General features: G+C 40.7%; 3 protein-coding genes across 6 annotated transcripts; 1 reads left to right on the plus strand and 2 right to left on the minus strand.

Annotated features, from left to right (window-relative positions):
- Positions 1 to 1,282: 1,282 nt before the first annotated feature.
- LOC115736677 (sister chromatid cohesion protein SCC4) lies at positions 1,283 to 7,002 on the plus strand. 2 transcript variants are annotated; one of them, XM_048284041.1, is made up of 12 exons: positions 1,283 to 1,763; positions 1,888 to 2,029; positions 2,367 to 2,484; positions 2,722 to 3,153; positions 3,366 to 3,404; positions 3,495 to 3,616; positions 4,237 to 4,383; positions 4,536 to 4,625; positions 4,718 to 4,842; positions 5,836 to 6,041; positions 6,388 to 6,512; positions 6,629 to 7,002. In XM_048284041.1, the coding sequence occupies exons 1-12, from the start codon at positions 1,387 to 1,389 to the stop codon at positions 6,809 to 6,811; spliced, it is 2,106 nt and encodes a 701-aa protein (XP_048139998.1). In that variant the 5' UTR covers positions 1,283 to 1,386; the 3' UTR covers positions 6,812 to 7,002. The 2 variants fall into 2 exon arrangements, with proteins under 2 accessions (XP_048139998.1, XP_030524363.1); XM_030668503.2 differs by having other exon boundaries at positions 2,367 to 2,483; positions 2,658 to 3,153.
- A 75-nt stretch (positions 7,003 to 7,077) lies between these two features.
- LOC115736678 (NAD(P)H-quinone oxidoreductase subunit N, chloroplastic) lies at positions 7,078 to 8,534 on the minus strand. Of its 2 annotated transcripts, XM_048284042.1 has the most exons (5): positions 8,054 to 8,534; positions 7,834 to 7,950; positions 7,651 to 7,736; positions 7,469 to 7,537; positions 7,078 to 7,408 (listed from the first exon to the last, which is right to left on the minus strand). In XM_048284042.1, exons 1-4 carry the CDS (start codon positions 8,468 to 8,470, stop codon positions 7,474 to 7,476), a joined length of 684 nt encoding a protein of 227 aa, XP_048139999.1. In that variant the 5' UTR covers positions 8,471 to 8,534; the 3' UTR covers positions 7,078 to 7,408; positions 7,469 to 7,473. The 2 variants fall into 2 exon arrangements, with proteins under 2 accessions (XP_048139999.1, XP_030524364.1); XM_030668504.2 differs by having other exon boundaries at positions 7,078 to 7,537; positions 8,054 to 8,533.
- A 1,137-nt stretch (positions 8,535 to 9,671) lies between these two features.
- LOC115736656 (probable LRR receptor-like serine/threonine-protein kinase At1g06840) lies at positions 9,672 to 23,106 on the minus strand. 2 transcript variants are annotated; one of them, XM_030668456.2, is made up of 21 exons: positions 22,912 to 23,106; positions 22,345 to 22,537; positions 21,900 to 22,050; positions 20,907 to 20,978; positions 20,731 to 20,802; positions 20,385 to 20,528; positions 20,217 to 20,288; positions 20,003 to 20,074; positions 18,423 to 18,497; positions 17,280 to 17,348; positions 17,132 to 17,200; positions 16,901 to 16,972; positions 16,558 to 16,644; positions 16,404 to 16,472; positions 15,726 to 16,225; positions 14,713 to 14,871; positions 13,971 to 14,254; positions 13,086 to 13,137; positions 12,581 to 12,831; positions 10,693 to 10,827; positions 9,672 to 10,265 (listed from the first exon to the last, which is right to left on the minus strand). In XM_030668456.2, the coding sequence occupies exons 2-21, from the start codon at positions 22,493 to 22,495 to the stop codon at positions 9,921 to 9,923; spliced, it is 2,901 nt and encodes a 966-aa protein (XP_030524316.1). In that variant the 5' UTR covers positions 22,496 to 22,537; positions 22,912 to 23,106; the 3' UTR covers positions 9,672 to 9,920. The 2 variants fall into 2 exon arrangements, with proteins under 2 accessions (XP_030524316.1, XP_030524317.1); XM_030668457.2 differs by lacking the exon at positions 22,912 to 23,106 and adding an exon at positions 22,652 to 22,803.
- Positions 23,107 to 23,779: the final 673 nt, after the last annotated feature.

Genomic DNA, 23,779 nt, shown 5'->3' on the forward strand with positions numbered 1-23,779 from the left:
GTCCCGCCCGGGGTCGCCCGGTGAGCGACTTAGCCTTGGAGTAGTCCGGCTTGGGTTGCTTGGTCTAGGCGCCTCGAGTCCTGCGGTCGCTCGGCCAGGTCGCTCGGTTTAGGTGACTCGAGCACCGCTGCCGCCCGGCCCGGGCGACTTAACCTTGGAGTCTCTTGGCCGGGTCGCTCGGCCCGGGCGACTCGGCCTTGGAGTCGTCTAGTCCGGGTGACCCCTCGAGTCGCCCGGTGCGGGTGACCCCTCCCCTGTGTCGCCCGGTCCGGGCGACTCGGATCCGGGGTCGCCTGGATCGACGACTTCTTTTGACATGGAGGAGGAGTTTTGTGGTGTTTGCCGTTCGTTGGTATCAAATCTAGGATTTAGTTTTAATTGAGCTCTGATACCATGTTAACGATAAAAGAACAATTGTATTATTTCTCAAAATAAGAGAAGTACTTATAGGCTTAAGGTTAAGCCTAGTACAATTACACTTATACCCCAACATTACATTTGTACCCTAACTTGCTAATACTCTAACAGAAGCATTGTTTCGACAAGATGATTGCTATATGTTCTCTTATTTTATCGCAAATCGTCCCACGGCCTCAAGGGGACGCTCCCGCCGTAATGTCCCTGTCATGCCGACGCTTTTGGTTTATGCTGATTCCTACGGGCCCGAACCCGAACCCGAACCCGATCCTCGCCTTGTTCTGTGACCCAAGAAGTTGCAATGCGCATCTGGTTCAAGGAGAGACATAACAAAAAGGTTCTGTCCTAATGAAAGGACACAAACAAGAAAGAAGCAACAAAGAACCTTGGAGCAATTTTAGTTCACTCATCAAGTGGAACTCGAAAATGGGAGTGAAAGCATCACTAGGAGATTGGCAATTTCCGTTCTATATCACTGCAAGAGTTTTAGCAAAAGCCTGTTGCCACAAGTACCTTCAAAATCCTTTGGAACGCATTAATCGTGCAAATAATCATCGGTCAAATGATGTGCACGTTAATCGAATACATGTGATTATTTATGGTCGGAGCGATCTGTAAGTGCTCGTCGCGATAGCGCGGCACCCAGATTTTCGGCGAATATTATTATGCGATTATTATGATTTGAGAACGCAAAAGCAAAATACTAGATCACAAAACGTGGAGCCAACGACATCTTGGTACAGTTGACTTTGATTTTGACCGGACGACGATCATTTGCGACGAGACCAGACATTTTGAGCGACTCAATTGGACTAGCTAGCTAGTCCTTCGACCCCCACCCCCCAAAAAACAAAAAAGAATAGGACTGGCTAGTCCTTCCGATAGGTAGTCCCGAACTCCGGCCGACCACAACGGCCGTATTTCTTCACTTCTCCGGGTCTCCCTCGCCGGAAGAGAGAGCGAGAGAGAATGGAAGCAGTGGCGGAGGGGCTCTGGGGGCTGGCCGACTACGCGGAGAGGAGAGGGGAGGTGGGGAAGGCGATCAAGTGCCTGGAGGCCGTCGTGCAGGGCCCGACCTCCCTCCTGCCGATGGTGGAGGTGAAGACCCGCCTCCGCATCGCCACCCTCCTCCTCCGCTACTCCCACAGCGTCACCAACGCCAAGTCCCACCTCGAGCGCTCCCACCTCCTCCTCAACTCCATCCCTTCCTCCTTCGACCTCAAGTTCCGCTGCTCCAGCCTACTCAGCCACTGCTACCACCTCATCGGTGCCATCACCTCCCAGAAGAACATCCTCCACCGCGCCCTCGACCTCGCCTCCTCCCCTCCCGCCGCCGCCTCGGACCCGTAATTCTCTCTCTCTCTCTCGTTTGATCAGTTTTCGAGGGTTTGATACGAGCGATTTCTCAGTTCTTCAGTCCTTGTCAGTCATTTGTTTGTTTCTCTTATGGATTCCTTTCTGTGTCTGAAGGGTTGCCTCTAAGCTCTGGTCCTGCAACTTCTACTCGCAGCTCGCCAACGCTCTTATCATTGAAGGGGACTTTCGTAATTCGGTGTCCTCCTTAGAAAGCGGGTACCGGTTTGCATCCGAATTGTGTTACCCAGAGCTAGAGGTTGGTGTTTTGCATTGCTTCTTCTTCTACCCGTTCGCTCGATCATTCATGATTTAGATAGGTTCTCGACTCTCTGTTGTGTAGCTTGGATTGATTTTGGTAGTCACTGGTTAATGGCAGCTAATATTTAAGTATCTAGAGTGCTTGATTTTGTTGCAATTTGTCATGTTTCGATGCTCCTAGATAGGATGAACAGCCTAGCATGTCCTCAATTTTTTTTATGCATGTATGTGGGAGGGTATGTGGCACTGGCTTCATTTGAATTTTACTCTTGGATGAGTTTGAGGGACATGGTCTTTGCATTGTTCTGACTCCTTGTTACTGTATGAGGGATCAGATGTTTTTTGCGACATCTATTCTGCACGTGCACCTGATGCAATGGGAGGATGAGAGCACAGTAGAAAGAGCTGTTCATAACTGCGACAAGGCTTGGGCCTCCATTCAGCTAGATAGAGTAAGTTTGGGTTTGGATCCATATGATGGATAATGCCATTCTTATATTCGGTATGCCCATAAAGCAACTTGTGACATATGGTTTTGATTTACTATCTGTTTCTGCTACAAAAGCATTCTTGAGTACTCATTAAATCTGGTTTTTATTCTATTGTACAATGCCATACTCCAAAAGCAACAAGGCTGCCTTGGTTTACTGTTTTACAACGAGCTGCTGCACATCTTCTATTGTCTTCGGACTTGTGACTACAAGGGTGCTGCAGAGCATGCCGAAAGATTGGATAATGCTATGAAGGCTGATTTGCAAATGACGCAGAATATACGAGAGCTAACAAGAGAACTCGATGCTTTGGATCAACGCCTTTCCCAGCCTGATCTGCACTCGAGGGATATATCAGCGTTGTCTAAAAAACAAGCTCAGCTTCAAGAGCAGCTGAAAAGCATGACTTCTGTAAATTCATCTGGGCCTCTGGAACCAGATCAGTATGTAAATATAAAGCAGCTGTGGGGAGATAAGCTGGAGCTGGCCCCTTCTCCTATGAATGGGGAATGGCTTCCTAGAAGTGCTGTGTATGCACTTGTTGATCTTATGGTGGTAGTTTCTGGACGTCCAAAAGGACTGTTCAAAGAATGCAGCAAGAGAATCAAATCTGGCATGCGTATTGTCCAGGGTCAGTGCTTCTTTGAGACAATCCCTTCCATTTGTGTTAGCAAGGTCATCTTCTTGCCAAGATCAGCTGCATGTGTAATCCCTTTTGCTAATCACTCCAGAATCAACCTGAAAACTAATTTGCATGATTCTTTTGTCTCACCTGTGATTTACATTTGTTTGCTCTAAGAAAGCACACAAGTTCTAATAATCTGAATCATGTAGTGTAAACAGATGAGCTGATGAAGCTAGGCATAACTGACAATATTAAAGGTAAGCTCCTGCTTGAACACCAGAAAGCTGGGCACCTTTTCTTTGCATAAAGCTAAATGATTTTCCTGGTTCAAAATTTCTTTTTGGCAGAGGTGGATTTGCAACATTCTGCTATCTGGATGGCTGGTGTATATTTAATGCTACTGATGCAATTTCTTGAAAACAAGGTGGCTGTGGATCTCACACGATCTGAATTTGTTGAAGCACAGGAGGTTGGTGGCTTGCCTTCAGAGTTATGTGGAATTTGAAAGAATAACAGAAATGGTTTTTTCTGTAGGAAGTTCTAGGTCGATAATCGATGTTCGGCTTTTCTACATCATTGACACTATGCACATAAAGCCCATGGGATTACTCAGGAATGGGGGTTCTAGAAAATATAGATAATATGGAGTCAATAGTGGATTTGACAGTATCTGTAATTCTTTAAGATTTGAATCTGGCATTCCTCTTTGGAATACCCATCTTTATAAAGAAATTTGATGACCGGAAGCTTGGTTCTATTCACCCTTTTCATCTCTTTATTAAGCTAAGATAATATGGCTCGGGAATAACAGGCTTATTTGGACGCTCTGCAAGAAGTAAAGCTTTCTCTATAATCTTAGTATGTAGCTATTGATGATTCTCTAACGGAGCTTTCGGCCAGTTTCCTTATCAAGCTATTTGGCAGTCCAATGGATTTACTGCTTGATCTGCACTTGAGGATAGAACAGCATTGTCTAAAAACTATTGGAAACGTGGGAGAGAGAGATCTTGGTTTCTTTGTTTATTTATGAGCAGTAAAATTGTTTTAACACAAGCTAAGAAAAACTAAGAGTAGCATCTATACTCGCAGGCTTTGGTGCAGATGAAGAAGTGGTTTACACGCTTTCCAACTATCTTACAGGCTTGTGAGAGCGTAATTGAAATGCTTAGGGGCCAATACGCCCATTCAGTTGGCTGTTATAGTGAAGCTACTTTTCATTACATTGAAGCGGCAAAGGTTTGTCATCTGAACTAACCCAACTAACACACTCTGGCAAGAGTTGAGTTGTAATTATTACGTTCTTGAAAAATTGCTGGGGAGTTTCCCGCTAAAATGCTTGTTTACTTGCACCAAATTTTAAGCTAACTAAACTGATGATAAACTTTCAGATAACTGAGAGCAAATCAATGCAAGCGATGTGTCAGATTTATGCAGCTGTCTCTTACATTTGCATTGGAGATGCTGATTCCTCTGCACAGGTAAATAAGGAGGTTGCTGAGAATTTGGCTTTTGTCATGTAATGATGCTCCTGATGGATTAGATTCTAATACTTGTTATTGTTTTCATCCAGGCACTCGACTTAATTGGGCCTGTTTACAGAATGATCGATTCATTCGTTGGAGTTCGTGAGAAAACCTGTGTCCTGTTTGCTTACGGTCTTCTATTGATGAGGCAGCATGATTTACAAGAAGCTAGGTAAATCTCTTGTATCCCCAAGATTTCTTTCCCGGATTAGGGTAGCATGCTTATTGATGCGACTTTGGAGGGAAACTGATGCATTTAAGAAAAAGGAAACTAAGAATTTTCTGTGAGGATTGAAGTGGATATATTAGGGCCTATTTGGAAACGATTTTGATTTTCTGTTCTCCGGAAAAAAAAAACATGAAAAATATATTTGGTAACGTAAATGATTCTAATTCTGTTTCTGGGAACAATTTTGGAGCAAAAACAAGAATTAAAAAAAAAAAGTTGATTCCGGAAAAAAGAATCAGTTTTGAAAATCATAAAAAAGAACAAAGTCTCGATTTTTTTTAAAAGATTAAGTGCACGTGCACTTCTAAACTTTAAAAAAAATTAAAATTAGATTTGGAAATTTACTAACAACTAATTTTTTTAAAATTAAATTTAAAAATAAGCTTTAAAATTTAACAAAAAAAGTTAAAAATTTAAAAAACGGGGATTCAAATAAAAAATGAAAAATGGGGAAGAAATTAAAACTTTAAAAGTTTAAAGTTTAAAAAAAAATTAAAAATGTAAAAAAACGATTTTTTAAATTTTTTTAATAAAAGATGAAAATTTAAAAAAAAAATTTCTCGCCACCTAGTTGTTCGCTGGAACATAAATTTTGTGCGATTACCAAAGGCGTTCTAATTCTCTAAAAATCAATCAGCGAGTAGAATCGGATGATGTGATTTTAATCAGAATTACTTTTTTGGATCATAATCGTTGCCAAACAGACCCTTAATAGCTAACCGATATGGTCCTCTTTCAATCACTGGCCATTGATATCTTTATTAATATTTTGGATGATTAAATGTGTTATATCTAAAACTGTGAAGGAGCCATTGCCATTCTATCTACTCAAACTATTGATTACAATTATGCATGTATCTGGGGCAATTAATCAAAATGCAGAAAATGTGTTTATTCCTTCTCCATCAGCGAAGTAAATGGGTTTCTTCGGTTCAGGAATCGGCTAGCGAGAGGATTGCAGTTGACACATTCTCACTTGGGGAATCTTCAACTTGTTGCACAATATTTGACAATTCTAGGTAGTCTAGCACTTGCCTTGCATGACACTGCGCAAGCCAGAGAGATCTTGAGATCTTCTCTTACATTGGCAAAGAAACTTACTGATATACCCACTCAGATTTGGGTGTTATCTGTACTAACAGGTATATCCTTTATCCCATTCTAGTATACACAGCCTGAATTTGTTTTCTTCTTGGTTATGCATATACTTTCTACATGACCTTTCGTCGCATAGCATGGTTCCCTGGTAGTTACCTTTAAAACACTGCTATTCTTGAGATACAACATAGGGCAATGCTGACATTAGATGTAGGCATGCACATCTCACCTGTCTTCAAGGATTGGAAGCAATTTACCCTAAATAGGCATGGGCATAGTTTAAACTGCTGGATCATGGCATTGAAGTCCTCACTGTTTTTATACTGGCAAAAGGGGGCGAAAACAAGAAGGATCTAATTGGTCTTTTATGTGCACTATATTTGAGTCCAGCCTTGTATCAAGAATTAGGAGAGAGAGGAAATGAGATGGAGAACGCTGAATATCAGAGAAAGAAGGTTGATGATCTGCAAAAGAGACTTGCTGATGCTCATTCATCTATTCACCATATTGAAATAGTAAGATCATCTCTTATGCCCTTGCACTTAACTCCTGTCATGTTGAGCAGAGGGACGTGACTGGAAGTTAACTTGTAGGATTGAAACTAATTATCATCTTTGCGTATCCTGAACAGATTGACAAAGTGAAACTTGAAGTTCAAAACTATCATGAGCTTGATGCCAAGCATGCTCTAGGGTCATCTATGGGAGTAAATCTGGATATCCCGGAATCTGTTGGGTTGTCAACCCCATTACCGGCTTCATCATCAAGGCTAGTGGAATTGGACACTGGGAGACGGGGGAAGAGGAAACTTTAGAATAAAATGTGTAAATTCTTTCCTTTGGGGGTTGATTAGTAGAATAAAAAATGTGATAACATATGTATCATAAACTGTGCAATTGAAAATTCATTCCTAACCAATTCTCCTTATGGCAACGTTTCTTGTGTATCAATTGTGCGACTTCCTTCTGTGCCTTGATGCATTTTTAAGTGATCCTTTACTGCTCATCTGTTTCTTTGAGCATTGTTTTCTCTATCCTTTGAAAAGATGCACTATTAACTTGGGCGAGTTCTGGAGCGTAAGAATGTGAAACTGCTATGCTTTTCCGTTTTACCTGCCGGGTCTGTTAGTTGATTACATAATAGGAAATGTAATACAATGGATGCGACACAGTGTCTTCCTTGCTTATGCATTTTTCCAGGTGGTGACACGTTTAAAAATTGTGCTCGTTGGATGCCTTGAGTAGATAATCTAAGAGCAATGAATAGCAAACATAGTTGTGTCAACATATGTAGTTTCTGCACAGGCAACAGCTTGCCAAGGGCTGTATTGATTTTCTGGTGCTCCTCCCTGCCACGACTGAGTTCCTCGGACAATGGCGAAGTTGGAGCAATCATTGCCTGGAGGATTGTAAATCATCTACCGTGCATTCCTGATTTGCTGTTGATATCACTATTGGTGTCCCCTGGCTGGGTCGATCATGATTCGGTATCTGCAGTCAAACCTGCGATTTCTTTGAGCGGCTTCCACATGACCTTTCGCCTGGGCATGCATTTGAAAGAAGCAGCTTAAAGCTATTACTCATCGAGCGATGAAATGTGCAACTGATTCCCCCTTAGTAAAATACTTTCGAGCAGTTACAGGTTGGTGCATACCAGTTGCCGCACTCTGCGATGACCCTGACCTTCGGCCGGAGCGTGGGAAGTAAGGCGAGAAACTGGAGCTCGGATTTGGACAGAACCTGGGGAACAAAAAGGAGGCGTATGGTATCAACCATCAACATGGGTTGCCTATGCCTCCAAAGAATTCAGGTCGAGGAGGCTCACGTCTCAACCTACCTTGGCCTCGATTATCCAGACGACTAGGCCTTTAGCATCAGGGGGTAGTGCCGCGAGCCTGTAATCTACTTCCGGTGGGAAATACCACCTTGCTATGGGCTGCTTCCCGACGTGCGGCTATCTCTCCAATGCAGGAACAAGATCGAAGTCAGGAGGATGTGCCGAAAGGAGTAGATTGCGATCGAGAAAGAAACGGAGCTGGGAGAGCTCGTGAGCTTACAGGGCAAACGGGGTGAATCTTGGTGAGAGTGGTCTCGGGATCGCCGAGGCCTCGAGCCGTGAGGTCGAGGAAGTAGTAGCCCTGGCGCCTGAGGCGATTGAGGTAGCGTCCCTCATAGCCTCCCTCGTGAGGCGTGTAGATGGCGAGCGCTTTGTGCTCCTCGACGTCCGAGAGCCAGCGGCCGAGGTCGGGCTTCAGCAGATCGCCTCCGATAAAGTCCCCTATCCCGACCCCACTGCATCTTACAGGTCCGACCCTGGACCTTCTTGAAGGCTGTCCTCGCCCCGCACTCACCCTCGTCACATTCAGCTGCTTGGCGATCTTCCCCAAAACGACACGGTCCTCTAGGCATCGCTTGCGTGGCTGGAGACCGGTGCTGGCCGGCGTGGCACAGTTGAAGCAGACCGCAGCTGCCATTTGTTTATCCCTGCGGGAGAAAGACAGTCCAATAGAGGGAGAGGCTCAAGACGGGAGTAATGTGGCTTTCAAACGTTGGGACGTTTGCATGGGTGGTGGAGAAACAAGATGAGGAAGTGGCCCAGGGGCACAAAGACTGACTGGACCCACGTAGGAGCAAATACCACTATTTTTTGTTTTGGATCTTCCAAATCATTCCAGCAGGAGATCCGGACCTATTTTTTTCTGATCCTTCGATAAAAAGATTCATTCTTTTCATAAAAAATAGGAGGTCTAGTATACTTCTAATTGCAGAGATAAGAAAGTACTTTGCTTTACAACGCATATAAAAATATCATTACTACTCTATATTACTACAATCAATAAAAATACATTTCGTATTGGTTCATCTCTTTTGTTTTGAGTCATTATATCCGGTGGATGGCATGATGGGTCACCTTCCAGTGATAAAACAAAGCAAGATTTTCAGGGCATTTGCAGCATCGGATGTCTGGCCAAAGCGTGTTGACTATTTTTAGATGGTAAAAGTAGATTACTCGAGCAAAAAGAAAAGAAAAAGAATTCACGATCCAAGCAATGAACGGCTACAAATAGAGGAACCTTGCAGATAAGAGATTGATTATGGGTTTAACAACCTGCTAAATCTGATGTCAAATGGGCGGTCATAGCAAAAAGACTTGTATAGAAAGGTACACGTTAGCCTAATCCTGCATGAGCTAGGTCCGATCGAGCTCGAGAAACTGGCATGTCGTTGTTTATAGCAGACAAGCTCGAGTCGCAAAGTTAGGTTCACCCTTTAATTTGAACCGTCCCTACCTGCCGATCTAGACAATCTAGAGGTGGATTAACCCTTGGTTACCAACAACTTCTGCCATAGTAAACGCAAGGTTTCAGACTCAGTTCAATTATCGGTTAGGCCGAGCACCTAGTGACATGGCCTGCTAAATTCAGCTAGTTGTTAGTCAAAGTATCTATGCAAGCTTGATTAGGAGTGAGAACACGTATAACCAAATGATGGTTTTGAACTGAACATAACAAACGGGGCAACTTCAAATCAGCTTGGCTTCAGTTGAGCGATTTGAGCCCAGTTTGGCTGGACCCTAGCTCATGCCTGGTTCAATCGAGAAATGAATGTATCCACCTTAATACATGAATGCGAAAATGCGAGCGCAGAGAGAGAGAGAGAGAGAGAGAGAGAGAGAGATCAAACAATATCTTAACTATCATATTTAGCAGTAACTTCCAGGCATCTGTCCCTAAGGATGAACAAGCATTGCGAATGACCTATACAACAAATATCGGCGCAAAAGTGAACGCAAGCTAGTTCAGCTACTATGAGGCATGTTGGAGTGCAGGTAACTACATTATCAGCAAACTAATTAAGGTCAATCAAGCTATTTTCACCTAGATTTCCCAACAGAGAGAGAGGAAGAAAAACAGGGAAGCGGCTTTATCTCGGGGTGACCGTCGGCGTAACTCCGCTGATGAGATCGCTGCCGGAGACATCGTATGACACATTAGGATTCATTATCTCGGAAGAAGAGGACGGCGGTGTCATTTTCTTTGTGGCCTCGATTGAGATGGATTCTGTCGTCCTACCATCTGACTTGGGTGTCATTAGCCATATGCTTTCCAGCTCGCGCACGACGTCTGCCATTGAGGGCCGTGCATCTGTCTCATCTCGACAACATGTCAGGGCTAACATCAGGAACTTCTCGACGCATTCTGAAGGATAAGATCCCATGCTTCCATCAACGATAGAGGAGATGGTGCCAGATTGGTATGCGGTATTCACCTGCCATGCCGACTATAAAGTTACACACCAGAATACGGTGTAACTGATGTATTACCATTCTATTAGTAAGTATCACATGGTAATAAAATTCCATAAGCTCTGGTCATAGAATGATTAGGAAAACTATCAAGGATCAACGAATGTACTTCTCTGTGTTACACATAATGTAGAGTCCCACGATACTCATAAAGCTCCTTTTAGATCAGGGAAACAAATTACGAAGTCAGCACAATCAGGATCCACTTCAAAGCCTTCGACTGTCCTGCTAAACTGTTTGCTCCCAGGTATACATAGAGAGAAAATCTCATGCACTGGAGCCAATATAATAAAATGCACTCTCCTTGCTCTCAGCCATTTCATACCACTAGGGAGCACATACTCTCTTTCCAGGTAATCATGTAAAAGAACTGAAACATTATGATATTACCTCACGAACAATGTTTTTGCCATGCGAGATGGGCTGCATCCCGGTCAATAGCTCCAAAAACACGACACCGAGGCTATAAACATCGCTCTTGTCTGTCAATTTATGAGTCAAGAAGTACTCCGGGTCAAGATAACCCTGCAAAAATTTAACATAGACAAGACACTCATATTCCCATCTTGTAAACCATGATCAAACCAGATTCTGGAGATTAGCTTGTACATAAGCAAAGAAGAAAGAGCAAGAAGGCAAGCAAAGAAGAAAGAGCAAGCAAATAAATCTTTTGGATATTGAATAGCTAAATTGTGATGCATCGGCAGTGAATTAGAAATTAAGAATATATGCCTACTGCAAACCAGTAGTGATTTCCTAACTTTAAAGTCAGTATATTTAGGATAACGTCAGCATCGAATAAAGAATGCCATTCTTCACTTGGGCTGAGACATATTGATACTCAGTAAAAAAGACATACAGTTATGTTAACTCCATTTCTTCTGTTTCTGACAACTCCATGTCACATATTCACCAGCTGTGTATAAATTCCAACCCCAATATCCTCACCACAATAATTTGTCTGTGATCCCTGACGTCTCATTGACAAATTGTAAATACACGTAAGCAGGTGTTGACCTCTTCTACTATTGTCGGGCATAGTGCAATCAAGTTGTTAAATGCCCTCCCACATTGTTATTTTTGCATTGTATGTCCTCCTGCTAAAGTTTCTACTTCAATTTGACATTACCTGCACTATCTATCATCTCTATCCAGAGAAAAAAAGGTTGAACCGAATTACCAATTGCATAAGAACTTTATGTCGCCATTTTTAATGGTTTCAATTGGATCAATTGGAATCCGAGATCCTGCTAACAACTGATGGCTATCGATGTAGCACTCATCGACATGACACATGGCATGAAATGTCTGTGTCGTGATACTCTTTTGCTAAAGTATCCCATATAACTTGTCTATGCGGTTTAAATGACCGTATATATACGTCGTCTACTTCTACCTAAAAACTTAAGTTTTTGTTTTGGACTCGCTAATATTGTATCAGAGCCAGATTCCACCTGAGCTTTATTTCAAGTGTGACGCTTCCCGTTTGTCAACTGCATGTATTGTTCGCAATCTGATCTACATGTGAGAGGAAGTTTTAAAGTATCCCATATTGCTTGTTTATTAGGGTTTACTATGGCCGTATACATATGCCACCCACCACCTAATAGCAGGCCTGTGGATCACGATTAAGTAAAAGCAAAAGGATACTTCTTTGATTTCTCGCCAAAATAATTTGAAAAGTTTATATGTGAATCTATGCATCAACATTTATATGTTGTGAAAGTTTTGGGTATTCCGGGTTAAAAAGTATTCAAAATGGGGCTGTCGCAAAATTTAGGTCAAGCACAAGGCAAAAATTAATCTATTCCGACAAGCCCGTAAGCTTTTGAGTTGGACTTGCTAACACTTTCTAATAGATTATCATTAGTGTATTCAAGTCGAAACATTTCAACAATACAGTATCTGAAGTTTACATACAGTACATGATTGAAAGTAACTCTCGACAAAATGAGCAAATGACCCTCCAATTTTCTCTTGAATATATTCCTCGAGTAAGTCCTACTACTCTTTGTTATCTAACAAGGTAACTATTATGAGGAGTGAACTTTTGTCAGAGAGAAATTCAGACCAGTTGCACCAAAAACAATAATATGACAATAAGCAGATATCCTTTGCAAATAAGACTTATAAAGTAGCTCTAAAGGCAGATGCAGAATTGATACCAACAAGCGCATATGTAACAAACACCAGAAGAACTTGCACAAATCAGAGAGCATACGAAAGCCGAATCAAGCAAAGCCTGGCAAATTGCTAATACAGGAGCAATAGGTCTTACAGGAGTCCCCTTGACCACCGTTGACACATGAGCTGGTATGACGCCTTCAATATCTGGAACAGGTGCAAGTCTCGATAGTCCAAAATCAGCAACTTTAGCAGTAAAATTTGAATCCAACAATATGTTACTGGCTTTGATATCACGGTGAAAAATTGGAGGATCTGCTTCTGAATGCAGGTATAGGATGCCCTTGGCTGAACCAAGGGCAATTCTCAGTCTCATTCCAAAAGTAACAGGGTCTTTAGATCGACCTGAAATTTAACATTCAAAGAATTTTTTGAATTGGTCATTTCAGAGAATTGGTAACCAATTTTGAGTTCTATGATCAGAATATTCTAAGCATCAGATATGAAAGGGATAAAAATAATATCTCAAAGTATTCGTGCTATGTATAAGGTTATGACATTCATCCATGCATGGACTCCAGGGAAAAAAAGAAGGAAAAGAAGAACAATGAGAAGCTAATAAACATTAAAGACGATGTAAGAAGGCAACGAGAAAGTACCAGAAATATGATCTCGTAGAGTTCCCTTGGACATGAATTCATATATCAACATCTGCATAACCGATATACAATAAATATCAAATTCAACCTTTTGATAATCCTGAATGTCAGAACAGAGAGAATCCAGAAGATATCTGAAGAAAAAGCCGCAACGGTAAAAGCATGAAATAGAATGAAGGTCAAGTCCAAAATTCCATTTATTAATTTTTTGCAGACTTCAACTCATACTTGTAAAACCATAAAATATATTTCATGCCATACTCTAGAACTTTTGGAGTAAATGGTCGCCTACGTAAGATCTATATCTGTCCTTAGCATAAATAAAAGAAAAAGCAAAAAGTTCTGTAATTTTATGTTTTTTTCTCAGCTAAAGGAGCAAAAACTTTCTTTTGCTTTCTCCTAAATCCTTTTCTGACAATTTTGTTAGTAGCAATGGAAATAGATCCTTCCATTTTGGTACTTAAAAGTGCCAGGTCCACAATTGACAACTTATTCAATCCAATCTCTTGAATGCATTCAAGTGACATGAATCTACACATTACACTATATCTAGACAGAATTAATCATTCCAATTACACACAGATATGCTAAGAACTTCCCTGGTTAGTAGCTATACCATAAGAACGAAACATGCTACCGCAGAAGCACTCCTATGCACCTTATACATTAAATGACTAGGAAATGCTTGAAAGAACTAACTAGCAAACCATATAAGCTTACCTCCAATATATAACCTACAAGATCAGGAGCTACTTTGCTTATAATTGTACAGCGGTCATCAAGTGCAGTAGAAAGAAGACTGTGTATATTGCAATTGGATATGAGGCAAGCTTGAAATTTCTAGACTATATCAGTGTAGGATTTACAATGAGGTTTAGCAAGTACCTGTTCACCTTCCTCTTCACAATATCCAATCAAAGACACAAGATTTCGATGGTGTAACCTTGAAAGAAGTTCAATTTCCGTCAAGAATTCCCTTTCACCCTGTAATGACCCCTCCTGCGCCCGTTTTATGGCCACCACTGTGCCATCAGCCAGAACTCCCCGATAAACCTTTCCGTATCCTCCCTGGCCTACTTGAGTGGAGCTGCTGAAATTGTTTGTAGCTGAAGCCAGTTCTCCGTAGGCAAAGCACTTCACACCATCAATTTTGATGGATGCCGTAGATGCTGCAGGTGATCCAGAGCAAAGTTACAGATATCATTCAAACATACAGACACTCACCAACTAATTCGAACAATTTGCAGCTCAATATTTGCTTCGAAGTTAAGAATTTCCAGTAAGAAGACTACAGAGCTCTTTAAGATACATATTAAATCTAATTTAAGAAGAAAGAGAAAAGTTGTTGATAGAGCAATACAAAAGATATGATGAGCAAAGAGTGACATCAATTTCAACAATATTTCAAGAAGACTTCTCGATGGGATCCTCAATAGTCAAGAATATGCAACTTGTTTTTGGTTCCTTTCTCATGCAACTCAAAATACTCTCTCTCAACTAATAAAAATCACCCATTGGCCTATGCCGTTTCATCCAGCATGTAATAGGCAGTAGAACAGGAAGAAAAAAAAAAGATGGGCTGAAGATTATTATCAAGAATCCGACAAGTGGACCTTCTTATACTCACATCGACGTCTCTTTGAAATGCCATGATGGTCTCTCAGATGTTTCCTCATGATGAACAGTGAAACAATGGCTGATAATGTGACAGCCCCAGCAATGGCACCCAGCACTATGCCAACCAAAGCCCCTTTGCTTATACCAGATGATGAGAGAGTTGGAAACTCTGTTCCAGAAACAATGACGCAGCATGCAAATCAAACATTAAAACCGAATGTAACTTCATGTTTGGGAATGCAGCATAATCCGTGGGAAATGTGCTTGGGTCATAGTGACAAACATCACCCACAGGGTTCTTGTTATGCAACCCTCATACTAAGGAGAAAGAAAATGAGCAAATACACCCATGAGCATAAAATTGAAAAAACAGATAGTAGCCTAATATCTGCTGATACCAGAATTGATTAGCACACGGATTATTTATACTCAGAGGTACACCAATACAGATAACCATTCTAGTTTCCCTTCAAAAAATTCCTACTTAAAAAATGTAACTACTGGTGACGAGCTGAAAAGATCCAGAGTTAGAGACATAAAGGGGCAAATAATAGAGAAGGCCCAACCCTTGGGTCCATTTACTCACGTTAGTGCAATTCAATAGTTTTTTACAACAAACATCATGATTGCTTTCATCACAACACTTTGCAAGCAATCAGTCAGAAACCATGATGGCAGGCTAACAACGCATTCCAGATTTCCACTGTATCTCACTACCCACTACGAGGCACTTGGGGAAGTATTGACTTGATTGAAATTGAATGTCAATGAAATGTGCAACAAAACTGAAATACAAAGACCCAGACCAAGAAAAAGAGACCCCATAATGACCTTTAATGACATTGACCTCGATGAAGGATCCTAACAACAAAAAGGGCATCACATCACCAAAAATGAGTGCAAAAACAATGATTGTGAATGAAGAAAGAAACTCAAATTCTTAGACTCTACTTTTGTGAATTGAAAGAGGAAAGGAAAAAAATAACAGACAAAATTTGATTAGAAAGTCATTGACAAACTGACCTTCCTGGTAAGGCTCCAACAGAGTGAAGTTCAGAAGTTCATAGGGTCCGAATAAATCGCTGTCAGGAATATTCCAGCCTGTGAACATGCGCCTGATTCTTAGTACCTCACTTCCATTGAACAGATGGGAGTCACTTTCATTTTGATAGACGGGAAAAATTTTTATGTACATCTTCAGCCTAGGGCCTTGTTGCCATGAAAAGGAATCAATCTGCACTTGATAGAGATACAAGACGAGACCCTCTGACAGGTACTGCAAGAACACATTCTCATAGGCATCGAAGTACGAGAACCCTGGACTTTTCAAGCGATATCCAACTAACAAAGGTGCAGCACAGAAACACCGAACAGGGGACAACACTGAATATTCATAAGGGGGCGGGCACGATTGACTGGGACAGTCTTCGGATGTCATGTTCTGCAAGCTATCTGTAGGAAAAATTTTAGATTGACAAAACTGAACAAGGTTGCTGTTCAAGCATAACGGGTTCCCCTGAAGCCTGCAGAGAGAATAATTCACAAAGTGGGAAGGTGAGTATCTCTTCAACTTCATTCCCTGAAGCCACTGATTGCCAAGCAACACAGCAACTTTTTGGATTTTTTTCATCTGGCAGAAAAATTTAAACCAGAGTACTACGAAATGTGTGAATTTCAGGATGGGAGTGAGCATAGACAAACCAGACAGAGACATTTTGAGGAAGACTAGTGCTGCCTGAAATGTTGACAAATTGATTGTTCTGCAAATCCCTGAAAAATTGAAAAGTTCATGTAACTCCCATAAAAAGACATTTAATAATCAAAGTTGAATAAATTTTCACATTCTCATTCTTACACGTCCAATCTTTCAGTTGCTTTGACAGTCCTATTTTGCCAAATATCAGACGATACAGAACCAACCATTGAATTATTTGCAAGTGACCTGCACAGTGAATTGTGGATAAAATTGAGCCATTTTCAATTAGGTCAATATATCAACTTGGCATGGGTACTTACAATATGCTACCAACAATTTATCTTGACATACAAATAAGATTATTAGAGAACAGTTAAATTTACTGAATTGCTGGATGCACCATTGGGGGAAAGAAAAAAGAACAAAAAACCTTTGCTCAGTGGATAATCACATCTGCACAATCATAACACATAGTAATGGAGGGAACTGACAGATTGCTTACAATCTCTGAAGGTTAACAAGCCCTGAAAAGTTGGCAGGAATGGTTCCAGATAGGTTATTGTTTGATAGATCTCTGACAAGTTGTTGAGAAAATGAAAAACATCAGGATGAGAAAAATCGTATACTAAATACGTGAAGAGTCTTAGAGATCGATGGAAGAAAAAGGAGGAGCAGGAGGGGAGGGAGGGGGGTGGGGGAGCTTTTCACATCAATGATTAAGAAGAAAACTTACATAGTTGTGATGTTCTCTGAAAGCTTATTTGTTGGTATGGACCCATTCAGCTTATTGGAACTGAGGTCCCTGATGTAAAAACAGATAGGTTGCTAAAAAGGTTTTTCTAATTGTACCTAATTGAAGTAGTTGAATAGTTATTACTTACAGATAACCAAGACCTGGAATATTGCTCAGATCAGGAATTGTTCCTTGCAAGCTGCAATTTCTCAAGCTCCTGAAAGGATCAACAAAATCACCAAGATCATTCCTGAACATAATATACTACTTCACGTGGGTAATTTCTGCTGGGAGTTGAAATAACTAGATGAAACAACAAATTGATTTATAAGAGACGGAACAACTGAATGAAGCCCACTGAGTGGGATAAGGCTTGGTTGTCATTGGAACAACTGCGTGAAACATCATGATGATCTTTTATCTCACAACCAACTGAGAGTGTACACCTTTTTCAAAATAGTAGAACATGCAACCCCAACATTTGAATATCATGCTCCGATTTTTCCGAACACATACAAGCTATCTAGTGAAAAGCCAACAGTTTGAACAAAGAAATTATGGTTGATACACCAGAGGAAACGTTATGGAAATTGTTGAGAGCATATAGCACATGCAATTATCATCCTCGGCCTTCCTCCACATAAATCACTCTTTGGTCCAAGACATCACCCTCAGCAAACATTCAATGCTCGCTCTCCTTTTCCCTGTTACCCAATTCTTCTGTTGAGGTACCGATGTGTTTTGTTGAATGAAAAAATTTGGAGTCACTCCAACCTGTCTACAATAAACTATACCTAATCATGTTCATGTGAATCCCTTAGGTCACTAAAAGGCGACTCACATGTAATCAGGTATGGAGAGATGGCTCGAAAAAGAAAACAGTTATGAAGTGATCTCATGATAGACTTTCCTAACACTCAAATTTGCTCTCTGCAACCATAAAGAAACAAACTTTTCGCAAATCCAAAACTTACACACCCAGGTTTATATGATCTGGAACGATCTCCTAATCCACCTAATTTGTTTAACTGATAAATTTTTTGCCGTGATTCTCTTATCCTGCTAATGGGTTATAGTCCTTGATTCACACCACATATTTACTGATGGCAGAGGTTTCTTCCTAGTCCTGGTGATTAGATACAATGCTACCGAAAACAAAAGCACTAACTAGAAAATTTACGCATTGAAATTCATTCGTAGAGTCCAGACTGATTATATAGCATGAGTAAATTGGATTCATCTTGCAACTTTTCCACTACCTGCACAAAAGTATGGTATACAGAGAACTTACATCTTCAACAGTTTTGACATGTTTCCATAAGAATGAGGAATTGTAGTCCCATCAAAGTTGTTGTTATCAACTTGACTGCAGACAACAGAAAAAGACTTGGTTGGTAAGTTCCCTGAATAAGGCCGCCAAGATAACTTGAATGTAAGAGTAGCTATCAGGACACTGCAAAGCAAATGATAAGCTCGAAAAGAAGAAGTTGGACAGCAGTCTGCAGCAAGCAAGATGTCTTGTCAGACATCTTCTGATTCTGCACCAGCATGGTTGTTGACTTTGATTTAAGCTTAACAATTTTTCATTTCATCAAAGAGCCTACCTAATTTTCTGTGAGCAATGAGGTTAATGTGCTATGGGACATACTAGAAATCACAAAATGCCATGAGTACAACATCCACTCAGTTTGTCTTCACCTTGACATTTGGAATTGGATAAAAAACCACGAAGTCCTGTTTTTGCAAACTATGGCGAACATGAGGATGAAGTTAAAGCATGTCCAAGAACTACTGAAGTTGCAAGCCATTACTTGTAAATGTTCATATCCGTTGATAGAGGCCATTCCTAAATATAGACTAAATACTGGAAAATCCAGCATTCCATGCAAAGTCAAGAGTATCAATACTTATACCTCAGCTTAGTGACAGAGTCACCTCTCTGTCTGTAACCAACATTCTGCAAAGCAAAATGACTAGAAATTCAAATCTGCTTAGTGGCTTCTCCTTCTATGCTCACAAGACACAAGATTTGACTTCAAATCTGCGATCTACAGGTTTAATCTGTTGACTGTGTCTATTGCAAGCAAAAGAGACTAGGACAAGGATATGCTACGCTACCTTCCCCTGCTAAATTCAATATACACATACATCTTTAAATTGTAAAATCTTCTACCAGTAAGAGGTACATTTTCATGTTTACAGGAGAAGTTGTAATGAGTTCATTTTTCACCTTATGAACAGGCCTTTTTCTGCACTTTAAGCCTCATGCATGCATAGCAGGTATTGATCTACCCAAAGCTATATTTTCCCTAGCCCTTTGTCCCACCTATCTCGCCTGACTATATAATCTTCTCAAGAAAAACGTTTCACTTGCTAGTACAAGAACGACAACTCAGATTTTATATGGTCTTAGAACAGGTTAATGACCATCTTTAGTATAACTTTGACAAAAAAACACTTTGTATCAGCAGACTTTTGTGACAAAATACTCCGGCAAATAGATGTAAATATCTCCTCGCAAGTCCTACAGAGAGAGAGAGAGAGAGAGAGAGATGAATGCATGCAATGAGTGCAAGCCCTGCGCACATGCCTATGTTTGTTTGCATGGATCCATGTATCTCCATGAATGGGTATGTGAAAAGGCACTTCATTCATGATATGTGCAAAATGTCACATTTGAGGTCACGGTTATAGAAGAGCTAATTTTTACAGCACGAGCACAATTAGCACTTGAATAGTAATTGAGATCCGACTTATGAGCAAACAAAAAATGTAGGAACAACATGATACCCAGAAGGAAGAAAATCAAAGAAAATCGTAATTACTTTGTCATTAGTGTAATAAATAAAACCCAGAAAGGGAACAACTTACAGTATAAGTAACTTTGGCAATTCGGAGAACTCTGGTGGAAGGTACCCAGATAAGTTATTATTGTCCAGCAGGCTGCAGAAATTTGTCAGACAAACTGTTATTGAGAGAGAGAGAGAGAGAGAGAAATCTGGACAAGGTAGGAGATCACAAGCTCTACAGATATACTCATTATGGTACCGAACAACGACTTCGCTGTAATGAATGAACAACTTACAAGTGAACAAGACTTGGTAATCGCGATAGCTCTGGTGGAATCTGCCCACTCAGTGAATTATTGTTCATGTGGCTGCTCATGAAGGTAAAGAGTAAAAAAAGATAAAGAAAGGAATTATGAGCAAAACCAGCTCCAATTCTACAAGAACATTTGATAAAATATACTCACAAGTGCTTTGTTTTATTTAAGTTTGCAAAAGATTTAGGTATTGGTCCTGATATTTGGTTCTGATCAATCTGAATTCTGTCCAGATTTGGAAGGTAACCCAGCTCATCAGGAAGTGGACCTGTTAAGTGATTTCCATTCAGAAGCCTGGAAGCAATCAATACCAAGAATAAGTTTCTTGTTCTCTTTTTTTTTCTGAGATATCATATCAAATGTAAATTGAAAGATAAAGAAAGTAATAAGATGAATCAGAAAATTGTCAACCTCTCCACAGATTAAAATTGTACGCGAACTGGAAAAGTAAGTTCTTATTCAAAAGACTATGCAGAAAAGTAAAATCTCTACTCACAAGAGTACCAAAGATGTGATATTGCCTATCTCCTTTGGTATGCTGCCAGTTATGTTGTTCCACATAAAATCCCTTCAAGAAAAGATGAAAAATGGTGGGAAATTGCTTTTAGACTTATCATTGAGAGTCATTCATCCTAGAGTGGTGGAAACAGTAATTAGGGAAATTTGCCTCACAGTATTGTCATTTGAGATAAGTGGCCGAGCTCTGGTGATAATGTTCCGGATAGATTCATATTAAGCAATTGCCTGCAAATTGCCAAAAAATAAAAAAATTAATGAAAGAATAAGTGCATACATTCATATGCACTTTGAAAAAACTTCAGCCAATGGATTACCTGATCTACATTTCGTCAAAGTGAAATTACAATTTGAATATTGACATAGCATCAACAAGATTCTAGGGAAAGAAACTATGGCAATCACTCCCTCCAACATGAGTTGAGTTTGAAACAAAAATCTTTATGGAATACGAATAGTTGTGTCCACTAAACTAAGAGCAGATTACACAATCCCCCCCTGAAGTTTGGCAACAGAACAACAGCCACCACTATGAGTTTCAGAAATGCCGATAACAATATCGCATTAGCAGCTACTAAGGAAATCCAGGTCTGCATTTAACCTCATGAAAGAACAACATTTGCCACATTAGTGCAGACAGGATGCAATACGAGTGCACATGTGGCCCAATTTTTTGAATTCCATTAAATTCAAGTAAAAGGCTAGATTATTTCTAGGATAACTAAAGGGACTCTTAGACCTCTATATGTATGAAAAAACCAATCCCCTCTCAGAGGAATGAATCTGGGAACCCCCTTACTTGACCCTGAGTTTCTCTCACCCTCTCACAGCACAACCACACGCACCATGCACCACAGAGACTCACACGTCTCCTTCTGCTTCTAGGTGGCAATGCAGGCTGATTCATAATATACCCTAAGGGCCCGCAGATTATGTTGCCAGTTTTTTGTATGAGAAAGAAAGAATGGAGAGAAAGACCGCTGAACCAAATCACGTTATCGCATTTGTTCTCAATGGTACGTTTCTTTTCCCCATCAATGAGCTTCTCTGGAAGCTAATTGCTTGTAGTGAGGGGAAAAGGGAAAAGGACTTAATGTGGTGAATGCCAACACAAGTATAAGAAGGAGAAGAACGAAGAATGAGCCATACAATTCTCTAACATGTAGATAACCATCTTTCAAAGTTGTGTTGAAGCACAAAACGCCTGTCCAGTTGGATGTACACGGGTCTCCTCGGTTCCAGTTGGTCAGATTCTTGTTTGGGTCGACCAAATTCCTCTTAATGTCCTGCAAAGCCTTCACTGCAACAAGAAAACCGGCAACACCAACATAAGCCTCGGCAACACCAACATAAGCCTCTCCTACGCATACGACGACTTTTCACATCATTTACATGAGGTATCTGCTACTGAAAGCTAGCATCAAGAAGCCCTCAGTTCAATCTTAACAGCACGCTATAGTCTAGTTGCTGCAGGAGGCACACACGCAAAAACTACAAAAAAGCAAGCACTTCCTTTCCTTCCAACCAGGACAAACAAGAAGTCCCAGAATCTTAAAAAGTAAAACTTAGATACACGCAGAGAACATGTACATACCTTCCATAGGGTCTGTAATGGGATCATCCTGCGCTCCGGCAATCAATGAAAACAAACAGAAAAAGATCGCCAGAAATGTTCCATAAGTCGAAACTTTCGACTTGCTCCTATGAAAGACACAAAAATCCCCAAAACCATGCAGCATCCCCATCACCCACCAGGGAAACTTCTGTCTCTATCAAGATTTCTCCAGCTGAAAAAAAAAAAATTCCGGAAGCACGCCTCAGCTGAAAGAAATAGCTCCGCACCAACAAAAGATTCGAATCTCCAGCAAGCATGATTCAGTAGGGACAAAAAAAAAATCCACCTTGAAGCTAAAGACCTGAAACTTATCCCATAAAACAAGCACCGTCAAGAACCAGAGTGTTTTGCTCCACACACAGCATCAGAAGCAATAGTAAAATGGTTTACTTGAATACAACCGCGTCCGAACTATAAAAATTTCTTCAAACTAGTGACGAAAACTCGTTGTCGTGGTTGCCCGACTCAGTAAGAGCTTCAAAGGCAAGACTCGAGTATGAAAGCGAACTAAACAAGCATCTATATTAAAAACGAAAAAGATTCAACCTTTGGTGGGATAATGGGTATAGTCTGACCAGGTCTCCACGAGGAAGGCAAAGGCAGCAGTAGCAGCAGCAGTTATTGAGGAATAGCATGACGATGACGAAGACGGCGAGGGTGACAAACATCTCTTTCATCACAAGGTGGATGGTGGAATTTGTGCGTAAGAGAAAGAACTTTTAAATGCGAAACGATGGAGAGAGAGACAGAGAGATAGAGAGAGAGTTGTTTAATGGGTGCTTGACTTTGCTGGTGCGGGAGTAGTTGTGCTGATTGGGGAAAGCTTTTGAATAGTGGGGACGCGGCTCTTCTTTCGCAATGAAGACAGACAGCGTCTCCCAACCGATTCCGGGGTACTCTGTTTTGGCCATGGCGGGACTGCCCAAGGAGAGAAACAGGGGAAGGGGCCAAATATATTTCAGGTTTCTTCTTTCTTGTTTACGCATTACAGCAAAAGCCGATAATTATCAGAAACACAAATTCGTGATTCGAACTCTCGACGTAATGAGAAGAGAGTTAGGTCCCTAGAAATGTTCGGAAACGATTAAAAGAAGAAACGAGTTCAAAGCCGACATCTTTAAATTGAGCATTTCGTTGCTAAATAACTGTCAAGGGACCACCGGTGCAAAAATAAAAGTTTCTTCCCAATTAATTAAGAGGGGCATTATTAACGAGCGGAATCCGGACATTAACTAATCGTACCCATTAAGAAAATTTTAATTCTTTTAATGTATTGATTATAGGTAATACGAGATAGGGCAGTACTTTCGTCTTTTCCTTAATTAGATGTTTCAGCGAGTGTTATGGAAGAACTTGTCCTCAAACTTGTACCGATCTGGCGCTCAAGTCGTACAATTTTTCATAGCATTTGAAG

Source organism: Rhodamnia argentea, chromosome 8, assembly GCF_020921035.1.
Source record: "Rhodamnia argentea isolate NSW1041297 chromosome 8, ASM2092103v1, whole genome shotgun sequence".
Taxonomy (NCBI): domain Eukaryota; kingdom Viridiplantae; phylum Streptophyta; class Magnoliopsida; order Myrtales; family Myrtaceae; genus Rhodamnia; species Rhodamnia argentea.